At 43.8% G+C, this 12,286-nt stretch overlaps 2 protein-coding genes across 5 annotated transcripts; both read right to left on the bottom strand.

Annotated features, from left to right (window-relative positions):
• Positions 1 to 2,215: 2,215 nt before the first annotated feature.
• On the bottom strand, positions 2,216 to 9,813 carry zdhhc18a (zDHHC palmitoyltransferase 18a). 4 transcript variants are annotated; one of them, XM_028982158.1, is made up of 11 exons: positions 9,508 to 9,813; positions 9,135 to 9,380; positions 8,880 to 9,040; positions 8,641 to 8,790; positions 8,418 to 8,555; positions 7,206 to 7,257; positions 6,506 to 6,608; positions 6,304 to 6,416; positions 4,278 to 4,380; positions 3,616 to 3,687; positions 3,085 to 3,226 (listed from the first exon to the last, which is right to left on the bottom strand). In XM_028982158.1, exons 2-10 carry the CDS (start codon positions 9,368 to 9,370, stop codon positions 3,646 to 3,648), a joined length of 1,098 nt encoding a protein of 365 aa, XP_028837991.1. In that variant the 5' UTR covers positions 9,371 to 9,380; positions 9,508 to 9,813; the 3' UTR covers positions 3,085 to 3,226; positions 3,616 to 3,645. The 4 variants fall into 4 exon arrangements, with proteins under 4 accessions (XP_028837989.1, XP_028837990.1, XP_028837991.1 ...); XM_028982159.1 differs by having other exon boundaries at positions 3,086 to 3,226; positions 3,600 to 3,687; XM_028982156.1 differs by lacking the exon at positions 3,616 to 3,687 and having other exon boundaries at positions 2,216 to 3,226.
• Positions 9,814 to 9,942: 129 nt separating this feature from the next.
• Positions 9,943 to 12,259, bottom strand: pigv (phosphatidylinositol glycan anchor biosynthesis, class V). Its single transcript, XM_028982155.1, has 3 exons — positions 12,022 to 12,259; positions 10,681 to 11,832; positions 9,943 to 10,585 (listed from the first exon to the last, which is right to left on the bottom strand). The coding sequence occupies exons 1-3, from the start codon at positions 12,124 to 12,126 to the stop codon at positions 10,289 to 10,291; spliced, it is 1,554 nt and encodes a 517-aa protein (XP_028837988.1). The 5' UTR covers positions 12,127 to 12,259; the 3' UTR covers positions 9,943 to 10,288.
• Positions 12,260 to 12,286: the final 27 nt, after the last annotated feature.

The raw sequence follows: 12,286 nt of genomic DNA, 5'->3' as shown, positions 1-12,286 counted from the left end.
AGGTTGAATGATGGTGGATCAATGATCCCATGAAAGACAATGATCCCAAACTCAGAGCCAAGGAAGTTAGTCTCAGAGAAAATAAAGAAAATAAAGCTGCTCAATTTTCTTGAACCACATGTGTGGTTTAGTTTGGTGGGAATTTCATCAATAGCACCTTAAGAAAAACATTTAGAAAAATATTAAATACTTATTTAACTAGCTGTAATTTGCATCTTTTTGTTTTGTAGTATACATTTACATTTTACGTTTACAGCATTTATCAGGCTCTTATCCAGAGCGACTTACAATCAGTAGTTACAGGGATAGTCCCCCTGTGTCTTTCTCAGGGACACAATGCTAGAAAGTGGGGTTTGAATCTGAAGTATGACACTGTAACAATGTATATACTGCTCCACAAATGCACTTAGCTTACAACAATCTGGTATCACTGCAACAAAAAAGTATGCAACAGTAACTTTCAGGTCTGCAGTTAAACTGCGGCCATCCAAGATTCTTCATGAACCGTTCGGTAGAACTGTTTATGTGCTTTGGATCATTTTCATGCTGCATTTCCCAGCCATGATGGAATTTAGATACTGAGCAGAACTTCTTCCTTCAGTGATCAGCCAGCCCGTGATTCTGCCAAGAATTCCAGCAAGAATTCATACCACCTCCAAGCTGATGGACCACCGGTATTGGGTAATGGTCCTCTTCACCAGGACAGAATCATATGGCCCATCATAAAGCAATTTATTCATCCAGAATATGCTTGCAGAATCAGGTTTGGTAATCACTTCTCTATTCTCTGTATAAATGATGATTCTGGACCTGACCCTGCTTGTTGTCATGCATATGCAGCAGCATCTCTGATTTGACTAGTTTGAAGTTACCATGTTACATGAAAAGACATGAATTGGGTAATTTTCAATATTTATTACAAATGTTACATATTCATGCTCATTATTATCTTTGAACACCAAAATAAAGCTTTTTTATATGAACACCAAAATAAAGCTTTTCATCTTTGCCTCTCAGTATATGATGAAGTTTAATCTAAAAACCATGCACAGAATGTAGGTTATGCGAGACCAGGATGATATTCCTTCATGGAAAAGTATCTATCCCTTCTCTGATCCCAAAGCTTTGCACACATGGCCACCAGACTCTGTCATTATTTCCATATGCAAGCTGTCCCATGGGTAAACATAATTTACAACAGTGTGGCAAGAAAAGCTATCTGGGAAAGTCTGCCACTACCTATTTAAAAAGACGACTTGTCAATTAAAATCTGACGGATTGAGAGCACATCAGTTATTTAAGCAAGCACATTGAAAGCAGGATACTGGCCAGTGACCCCTGGACACAAGTGATACAAAGGTTGAATTGTATCTAGGGTTTCCAGAGTATTTTCCCCACAGCACATGTACATTCTACTTTTAAAACAATGCATATAGATTTAAATACATATATCATTGTATTTTCTTCTGTGAGTGATACTGAAATATTGCATATTTTTGGAACCAAACAAACTTGTCAACTAAGCAAGACCATGATAAATCAAGACCACAACAGCTCGTGATGATTCAACAGAAAAGCAGCCTCAAGAAGAATGATTAACTACTTAAAACTATCATCTCATTAAATGTTGATTACAAATAATATTTCAAAAACAGTTCAGGCAAAAAGTTTTTTATATTCAGTGAAAATGTTCATTGTTCTTTGAACTCCTGATAACAAATATCAGGTCATGAAGCCTGTAAGGGTCTCAGTGGTCACCCTGAGCTAGAAGCAGCTCAGCTGGCATCTTTTTCAAAAACCAGTCCAGACGCAACAGAGGCATGTGCCCCCTGGTGGCTCAACGTAGTTCTGGTCACTCAGCTGTCACTTAACAAGGCATTTTAGACGATGGTCCCTCCAGGAGGTGTGGGATTTCTTGGCACAGCCAAAGGTCACTTAAAAAGAAATCTGACAAGCTCTGCCAGGGCAGCTGTTCGTCTTGCATTTCCAGAACATTTGTGAAAGATAAGGTGATCGGGTTCCGAAGCGCCATTACTGGATGAGCCCATTTTATCCTTATTTGAGATGCTCACAACTGATAATTTTATGTAAAACTGCTGTGAGTTGCAGGAGGTGTAAATGCTAGAATGCAGCATGTGACACGAATAAACGTCAGTTCAACCAACAGCAGCAACATTTCTGAAGAAAAAAAAAAAAAAACAGAAGTGGACATGGAGACTTTACGTTCGTCTTTTTAATTAAAAATGCAACCTTGACATAGGAAACTGCAGTGCACAATAAGAACCTTAACAATTTAAAGTATAACAAAACACGCCACCTTTATAAACATCAAACGAATGCTGCAGTTACCTTGTCAATGAAAAAAAAAATATATATATATATATACCATAATACTTGACAATCTGAGATTAACTTGACAAAAATAAGCAACTAATACCGTTGCGTGGAGTACAGTAGTTCCCAAAAAAAAAAAAAAGCAGCATAAAAACACAGTAAGTCCATGATGAACACAGGAAAAAAACAACTGGAATTCCTCAGTGACAATGTCCTGACCCTGTGGCAGTCCAAGGTCCAACATGGGCTGATCTGGTGCACAACATGTGAAGATTGGATGGGTCAGCCATTGAAATGGCAATGTGAGGTGCAAGGACAGGTTTTTGGAAGAGGTGGCGGCAGTGCTGAAGCAGTTGTAGGAGCATGACTGGACTCTTTAAGTCCACCTCTAGGTCTAAACATGAAAGAATTGTGCTTGAAGTGTCATGAGTGGTCAAAGTACTCAACAATTACATCCAAAACATGAAAATCTGATATTTATTGATATGGCATATATGTAGATCCTGAGTGGTTTATACGTTCCATGTCTTTAAATAGTCCTGCAGCATGTGTCTGCGTTACCAGTTGTCCAGCTTTTGAATCAGTGAAGTGGGATGTAGCTCGGCTCCGGTGCATCGCCGAGGGCAGACAGGTAGGTAGACCCGTCCAGCCTGAAGGCAGTGTTAGAGGCGCGCAGTGTCCCACGCTGGGGGCAGGGGGTGGCTGCAGGGTGGTGAGCCTGGCCCCCTGAACAGGTAGAGGAGGGCGGCGGCCTACGAGCAGGGCTCAGGAGAGTGGACACAGTCAGGTCTGGAGTCGCTGGGGCCGTTTTCAGGGCTCCTGGAGAGCACTGGCTCTGGAACAGAGGCGACTGATCCACATTCTCAAACAGCTCCTTAGTGCCCTCTGAGCACTGGGTGGGACAGGGTTAGGAAAACAAAAAAAGCAAAGCCATTTAACAAGAGCAATAGAACATATGTAGTAAACAGAAGTGGTGAGACTGGCAAGTTTTGGGAGGATTCCCTACGAAAAACAGCATCTGATTTCTCTGCAGCCATGAAAGATGAAAGCAATGCCACATATCAGTAAGGTTATGTTACAATGATCACACGGTGCTAGGAGGAAAAAAGATTAGTAAAGCTGGGGTGGTAAAATGAATTTCATAAACCAAATATAATTTTTGTAATTAAAGATGATTAATATTGGTGCTAATATGACAAGGAGCGTAATGGCAGGAGAATGGCAGAGCGGCATGCAGATCTGGAACGAGGGCGCACAATACCCACATCATTCACGTCTTACCATCCTAAACCCCGGGCCAGCATTTTCCCATTAGCCAGTGCAGGACACTGCAAAGTCCTGACAGGTCTCCTCCTATAGTGTTACACAACAAATACTATGAGCACAGGTCTTAAAACCGGAACAGCGTTGAAGCAGAGAAACACACAAACCACAGGACCATACTCCAGAGATTCACTGGGATTGAAAACTTGAACAAAACTATATTTATTTAAAACTGCTTTAAAATGCTTGGCAAAAATATTGTGAGATGGAAAAATAAAACTGCAAGTTGTCCACCAGAAGACTCCACAATGAGCAAGAATTAAGGTGCAGATATAAAAGTATACAACAGAACACAAATCCACCCTTGTGCTGTGCAAATTCAACAGACAATAAACTACCCCAACAGTGTGCAGATTTAAAACACTAGAAAAAGGTACACATATGAACACAGAGACATCACATTTAATGTTTAGACCGGATATGCTGAATATGGCACAAGCTAAAAATTAATCTCAAACTGCTCATTCTAAAGTGGCTCTGTGTACACGACATCCAGTACATTAATATTACAGGAAATGCACCAAAGACCCAGGAGGGGAAATTTTAGTCAAGTATAAATGGCAAGTCTCGGTTGTGGGTCAGTGACTGTTCTTCCTGTAAGCACTAGGGAGCGCTCCTACCATGTTCCCATCATTTTTATCCATGAAAGGAGGCAGCGCTGTCTCAGTGCTGGCAGTTGGTGGCACGTCCTCTGGTGGCAGGAAACCCCTCCTGTCAATCAAACTGGGAAAACCAGGAGAAGATGCAGATTAATTAATCCAAGCAGTCTAAGGTGGAGGGTTGTTACAGCCTAAAATGCCTGGTTTTGTTGCAGTTTTCATGCGTTTTTTTTGTGAAATCTGCTCCCTTCAGAATAACACTATTACAATCAAAATACATTGTACATATACTTTTTATGTGTAATCTTTATCAAATTAGGCTTTTTTAGGTAAAAATGTAGCAAAAAGGAATAAAAATGAACTGTTGCTTCCACTAACATGCGATCACGTCTGTGTGCAAACAGCATAGCAATTCACGCTGTCAGCAGAATTCTGGTAAAAGCAGCAGCCACAGACAAGACGTTCCTGTAGCTTTACATCTAAGAAGACAGAATTCACAGGGACGGACTGAAAAGGGAACATTTATGGAATCAGATTTGTGCCAGTTTTGAAACAACTTTCCTAATATCAAACGAAAATACGACGTTGAAATGTAAAATAAGAGGTTGGAATTTTGAGAGCAGACTCTTGTGGCATCAGTAGCCTCATATTTTAGCCTTACCTGTCATATGAATGCTTTGTGTTGAGGCTCTCTGAGAAGAGCAGAGATTCCCATCACTAGTTCGGAGGAAGGGAGTGGTCACTGAAATACTGGCCGTTTTCATGGGAAGCGCAGCTAGATTCACCCACCGAAGGCGCCCGGGGAGCAGTGTGTGGTAATCCCTATAACTGCTAGATACGCGCACACAGCAGTAACAGCCATTTGCGATCATATATAGAATGACATTTGTGCACACAATCAACTCCACCATTAACCAATAGGAAGTACTGATTAAATACGCTGATTATGATGTGATCCATATATATCCATATATAGCGGAGGCTACTTTGTGTGTTCTTGAAGACCATATTCTGGTAGACCTGGTAGAGTTCTGGGGAACGGAGCAGTCACTCAAATACCTGCTGGCCAATGAGGCAAAGCCCTGACCACACGTGAACACTGTGCCAAAAGTCCAACCTAGACTCAGGCACTGTAACTGTAAAACAGGCCGGAGCAACTGAAAAGACAGCAATGAAACTGTAAAAACGAGCAGCTAACTGAAGTCGCACAAGCAAAAATGAAAAAGAGTGAGACGTAAACAAAAATGTACAGTACAGGCCAAAAGTTTGGACACACCTTCTCATTCAATGTGTTTTCTTTATTTTCATGACCATTTACATTGGTAGATTCTTACTGAAGGCATCAAAACTATGAATGAACACATGGAGTTATGTACTTAACAAAAAGTGGAGACCTGGTCTCCACAGTCACCAGACCTGAACCCAATCAAGATGGTTTGGGACCTCTGGACCGCAGAGTGAAGGCAAAGGGGCCAACAAGTGCTAAACACCTCTGGGAACTCCTTCAAGAGTGTTGGAAAACCATTTCAGGTGAAATCTTGAAGCTCATTGAGAGAATGCCAAGAGTGTGCAAACCAGTAATCAGAGCAAAGAAACTAGAATATAAAATGTTTTCAGTTATTTCACCTTTTTTTGTTAAGTACATAACTCCACGTGTTCATTCATAGTTTTGATGCCTTCAGTGAGAATCTACCAATGTAAATGGTCATGAAAATAAAGAAAACACATTGAATGAGAAGGTGTGTCCAAACTTTTGGCCTGTACTGTAGTCAAAATTCCAACCTCTTATTTTCGTTTGATCTTAGGAAAGTTTTGTTTAAACCTAAGCCTTGAACTGAGTTTTGTAGAACTGAGGGTGGTAGTAGCCTAGTGGTTAACACTCTCCTATGAACCAGAAGACCCAGGTTCAAATCCCACTTGGTACCATTGTGTCCCTGAGCAAAACACTTAACCAAGTTGCTCCAGGGGGGGACTGTTGTCCCTGTAACTACTAGTTGTAAGTCAGATAAGGGCATCTGAAAAATGCTGTAAATGTAAGTGCACCAACCTTGGAGGCATAGGCCCACACAGTACCACGCAACAATTAGTAACAATGCTGTTATAGCTGTAGGGATTTCCAGAATCCTCCGCTCCTCTTTTACCAGACCAAGAACCCTTTATCTGCAGAAGAAAATCATACTCATATCAAAACACCTAAAAACAAGCATGCTGAATATTCTGCTACAGACTAGCAGACATTTAACACTCACATCTTCATTAGTGGTAAGGTTGGACGCAACCAAATAAGTATGGAACCCTGAAAGGCCCAAAATTGACCAAATAGAAAAGAAGCAGACGACCAGCTCCACAACAGTGCAAGAGGAAAAGTTAAGAATTGAACACGTATATTGCACAATATTACCACAAACATGTACAGACAAACACAGGCGAAACTTGTGCAGTAACTACGTATGCCAACTCATGTCAAGTTTTAATCACTGCTCTAAATTCATAACATGCCGGACCCGGGGAATCCTATTTCAGGAAGACCAAGCTACATAATCAAGAAGGCGTGTTAGAGAGGATCCAGTGTGTTGCTACGGTGTGTGTTAAATCCATGTAACACGCTTAGTCAAAAGTGATGCAGCCTGTTAAACAATGAAAACCTGCACAACATTGTCCACATGCTTTAAACTGATTCTAAGAAAGCTAGAACAAAAAGCTGCTCGTCTCTCCTTTCAACTTATCAGTGAAGCACCTTCAGGGTGCAGTTGCTCTGCTATAGACCAGAAGCATACAACCAATGATCAGCCTCCGAACATCATTGGGACCAACAAAAACATACATAAATATTTATCTATTTAGGTGTGTGTCTATAGGGTGAATGGATCCAGACAAAAAAAAAAAAAAAAGAAATAATCATTAGTGACGAAGCGGGTGTGAGAGGAACGGAAACAGTTGAAAGGATATCTGGCAGGACTTTGTTGAAGGGCTGAAACCAGGCCTTTTCCTCCTTGAGCTCCTGTAATAAAAGGGGATGAAAATGCTTTGATCAGTGATGAAATGTTATAAAATGCACTTAATATACATAAATTCAAGACAAGCTAATGAAAGTAAGTTTCTGTGCTGTCCATCTACTCTTTCTGACATGAACATCACAAAGATGACAGCACTGACTGACACCAAAACCATTCCGGTGTGCTGCTTCAAACAAAAGACCAAAAAAACAAGTCTTGCAGCAAAAGAAAAAGCAATGGAAAACAATTAACAAATTGTGTCGATTGTGCACTAATTTTGCAGTTAACAGTTCAAGAAGCCCATACTCCTCCAGCACTGCCTCCTTCTATAGAACGTCATGGAAACCACAATCATTATTTACTTTATTTAGCAGACGCTTTTATCCAAAGCGACTTACAAGAGGCAGACACTAGCAATTCTCATTCGACTTCTATAGAATTTTGAGTTTACAAAACTAAGAGCCTTGATAAAACCAGTTAATGGCACAGACAGATTAGACGGATATCTGTATAAAATAAAACAGAGGTCCACCCAATCATATATTCAATTTACTAAATCCAGATACACGCACGCATGACACTGCTCCATCAATATTGCTATTTAAACAAGCTTTAATCCAAACCCCACCATCTGGCCAGCATCTGCCACAGTTTCCCAATAAGCCAGTTCCCTCAATCAGGATTAAGTCATTAACACATCCAGTTCTGTGCAAATGACTTTTAAAACAGTATTTATTCCTCATTAAAATTCATTACATAACGTGTCGTGTACAGGCACGCTGCCATACGTCATTCGCCTAGCTTCCTTTTAAAATTACAATTAACCTTATAGGGGAGTCACCGCATGGCAGGATGCTGCAGCTGGTTTGAAAAAGTATGAATCTATAATTCGTAGTCAGTGCTAGTCCTGTCTCAATTATTACATAAGTGGTTCTCAATTGGCTATAATTTTCTTGTCCAGAATTGTTGGAATGTTTTCTATTTAACTGATAAAGATAGAGAGAAATTCAATGTAATTGTTTTTGCGTAGTTAGAGAAGGAAGTGTTTGCCTTGTATTATAAAATTACCGAGTTTCCATTTGAGAATATGAACCAAGAGAAGAGCTTAGAAAACGGATTTCATCACCGTAGGCAGGTTTCAGACCATGAGTCGGAGGGAACGTACGCAACGTGAGGTGGGTGATGACGCAGCCAAAAATGAAGGAAGTCAAGAACGAGAGAGACACGATGAAGGTGTAGAAGAAGCGGTAGTTGCGTTTGCCCACACAGTTTCCAACCCAGGGGCAGTGGTGGTCGAATCTCTCTGGAGGAAAGAGACAAGAGAGTCGAATACACTACGGAATGGAATGACTCTCCGGAAGCGCTAGAGAAATGGTCTGGCGTCCTACCCACACAGTTGTCACACAGGCTGCAGTGCGAGGTGCGCGGCGGCCGGAACATCTTGCAGGTGAAGCAGTACTTGAGCTTGACCACCTGATCGTTGATCACAATCTCCTTCGTGCGAGGAGGAGGACGGTAGGTGTGGGAACCACAACTGTCTGTAGGGGGGAGAAGCAGCGAAGCCACACATTCATACCAACAAATAGAACCGCACACACGTACACGGCGGCCAGGGAGCGGATCTTACCGATCTGCCTCTCCACGTCCGCGGCTTCATCAGGAAAAGCCCGGGGCAGGATGCCGGGGTCAGTGAAGCTGGTGTGGAGCAGGGAGAGAACCACGAAGAAAAAGAGCAGGCCAGCGATGACAGGGATGCAGACGGTGAGGTGGGTCACCAAGAACGGGCAGCTGCGGGAGGGGAGGAGAAGAGGAGAAGAGACAAGTCAAGTTCCAGGCGCGGCGCGGCGCTGGACGGTACCGACCGCCGGACACCGACACTTACTCGAACATGAAGAACAGTCCGCTGGTGAGCAGTATGAGGCCGAGTGTGAGGGGCAGAACTCCGCACTGGCGGGCCACGATGATACGTCCATCGCAGTAGAAGCGGTTCTTTCCGGGAAACACTTCCCACTTTCTCCGCGACCCCGGCGCCGGTTCCCCCGCGAACCGCAGCGTGGACGTCGGCGTCGGCGCACTGAGCGCCCGCGGGTCGATTTGTTGGTATTCGCAGCTTTTCATGGTCTGAAAGCTAGAAGGGCGAATTCGTGTAAAAACGTGCTAACAAGCGGGGAAGTTAGGCCATCGGGTCAGAAGCGGAGCGTTAGCATTTCATCCTGAAACAACTAGCACACCGCCGCTCATTAGCAGCTACTTACCGACTTTTTTACCGGCAGCGAGGAACGGCGCCATGCTAACAAGCTAACCCGGTCCCGGTCCGGCGCTGGGGGGAGAACATCTGATAGTTTCAGGCTTCGGAACGATCTGAGCCGGTTCGCTGTTCAGAGTTCTCGTGTTCCAACTCCGAGCACAGCAGGTCCTGGAACCGGAGGAGGAGGAAGATGACGACGATGACGTCGAATCCCGGTTACCTCTCACGTGCCGGTCGAGAACTTCATTTCTGCACAAAGCTTCATGTATTATCTGCACGGAGATCTAAAAAAACTCTTTCATTATGTTACCTCTCAATTTTGAGTTTCATAAAAATTCGGCTCTCATTAATGGACCTGAATCTTTGTAAAATTGTGGAGACTTATTTTTTTAGTTAATTAGTTTGAATGAATCTGACAGAAAAGTGTAGTGAGTCTTGCAGGGAAGTGAATAGTCCTTATTTCTTTTAATAAAAAAAAAAAAACATCTATCAGGAGTTTTCCTGCTTAGTCATGCACATTTCAGCAGTTCATGGTCTCTTTTGAGGAGCTTTCTGATGTGCCACAGTGTCTCAACACAAAACTCATTCATAGATTTGGGGGGAAAAAAAACAGATGTACAATTATTGCATAGGAGCAGAAACTGCACAACATACATATAGATAATATCACTCATTTATATGAGATAAATATATTACATATATTTCTGAAAATATGCTGTAAGAAACAGGATAATGCTGCTTTAACCATCACGCTCATGAATACATTGACAATTATTCGAGTTTCCAGGTTAAGTCCATGGAAGGAAGTTACAGTGTAATGCCAGGCCCAGCAACCAATAGGAAAGGAAATATCCCAGAATGCAGCGGGTGAGAATTGAGGTTGCCCACCACTGGTTTAGTAATTCTGAGACAGGGTTGTGCTGGAAGGGTCCCCAGCTTGGACCCGGGAGGTCTCTGTGGGACTTCAGTTCTCTGTTGTGAGACTCTGGTTGGTCCACCTGTAGCAAAGGCTCATGTGATAAAAGTAAATGAGCGCTGATCCAGAAAAGCACGGGTGAGGAGGAGGCCAGAAATCTGGTGAGAACCTGAAAGAAAAAGGTTTACTGTACATAAAATGCATTAGAACTGGCCGAAATGCATTAGAACTGAAACAGGCCGATCATGCAGATACGCTGCTTACCTGAACATGCATGCAAAAAGTGCCGAAGACGAGTAATGCAGCAGCGTGCACCACGTACACAAAAAGTTTTGGGCTGTAGAATCCCACTGGTTGCTTTTCCCGTTTCTTCTGCCAGAGACCAAGCCACAGGCACAGGCCAGGGTCCGCCGTGAAGAACGTGCAGGCGGCAATGCCCCCGAGAATTACTACTGGCGATGCTAGCAGGAAATTGGGCAGCTGCTTGAGCTGGAAATATCGCAGGAATCCCACATCCCAGTACACATCTTGAATGTAGGAGTACAACAAGGGGATTGGTTTCAGGCACCAAACCGGTACGGAAGCATTTTCATCGGGCAGTCTATACTTCTTCATCACGGCCAACTTGTAGAGCGGAGGAGACACCTGGTCCACAGTTCCAGATGGATTACAGAAGGTCTGATAGCCATAGTACTGAAATATAACAAATGGCAAGAAGGTAACACAAGCCCCTGCCGTGGTGGTGAATATAAAGCGAGCAGCAATCCATGCATACTGAAGAACGCGCGCTTGCTTTCCCACAATGCTGAGGGCCCTGGACTTCTGAAGAGCTCTCTGGAGGGCCAGGTAAAGCAGAAAGCCCGCATTGACCAGTCCATTAGCCCGGGCACCAGTGGCCAGGCCAAACAGCAGGCAAGCTCTGCACGTGAAGCCCATCTCCAGAAGCAACAGACCCCCGAAGGTGAGAGAACAAAAGAGGCTTTCCGAGTAGCCGGCCATCATGAAGACGTGTGCGGGGCTCACACAGTACAGCAGGGCGGAGGAAAAGGCCAAGCGGCGTTCCTGCAGCACCAACCGGCCCAGTCTATACAACAGCAGCGCACCGACCACAAAAAAGCCACTGTTCAACACGGACGCTGCCACCAAGAGCCGCCCTCGCAGCGAGAGCCAGCCGCTCGCTGGCCACAGCACGACAGCTGCAAACGACCGCAGAGCGAGTGGGAAGAGAGGAAAGAATGCAAAGTTGTGTTCGAACACATAGCCGCGCTCTGCTATGAACAGGAAGTGCTCCGCATCCCAGCGCCCCAGTCCGCCCAACAGAAGATCGACAGCGGGGTCCAGGAGCAGCGGTTCCTCGGCCCGGGGAGGACTGAAGGCATCTGCGCCATGGTCCGGGATCACGGCATTCAACACCGCCTTGGTAGGAAGGAGAACGAGTTTATAGAAGTGACCACAAGGTGGCGCGCCTGTCACATGAGGGCATCAACAAGCATCATTTAGACCAAATTAAGCACGTAGCGTAAAGATAATACCCACCATACACCGGAAAAGTACTTAGACTACACTACATTACACGGAAATAATTTCCGACTTAAAACGTCGTACCTGCAGAATTAAAGACAGCAGCCTGGTTGCGGCGGCGAAGCCCACAACTCGCGCCTCGTCCATGCCGTTACCGTCGCCATCGGAGCATGCAAATAAACTCCTCATTCATTCTACGCCTGACCTGCTCACTGCTGCTATTCTGGGTCAAACAAGAATTAGCTTAATATAATTTTTTACAATACATCGGTAACGCGCGGAAAACGCGAACATGACGTGTTTGTTCCATATAATTTCCGGTTCATACCTGTACGGTTGCCTTTCTGCT

This window comes from Denticeps clupeoides, chromosome 5, assembly GCF_900700375.1.
Source record: "Denticeps clupeoides chromosome 5, fDenClu1.1, whole genome shotgun sequence".
NCBI classification, from domain to species: domain Eukaryota; kingdom Metazoa; phylum Chordata; class Actinopteri; order Clupeiformes; family Denticipitidae; genus Denticeps; species Denticeps clupeoides.
The sequence above is the reverse complement of the archived record's forward strand: the minus strand, read 5'-3'. Positions and strand labels throughout refer to the sequence as shown.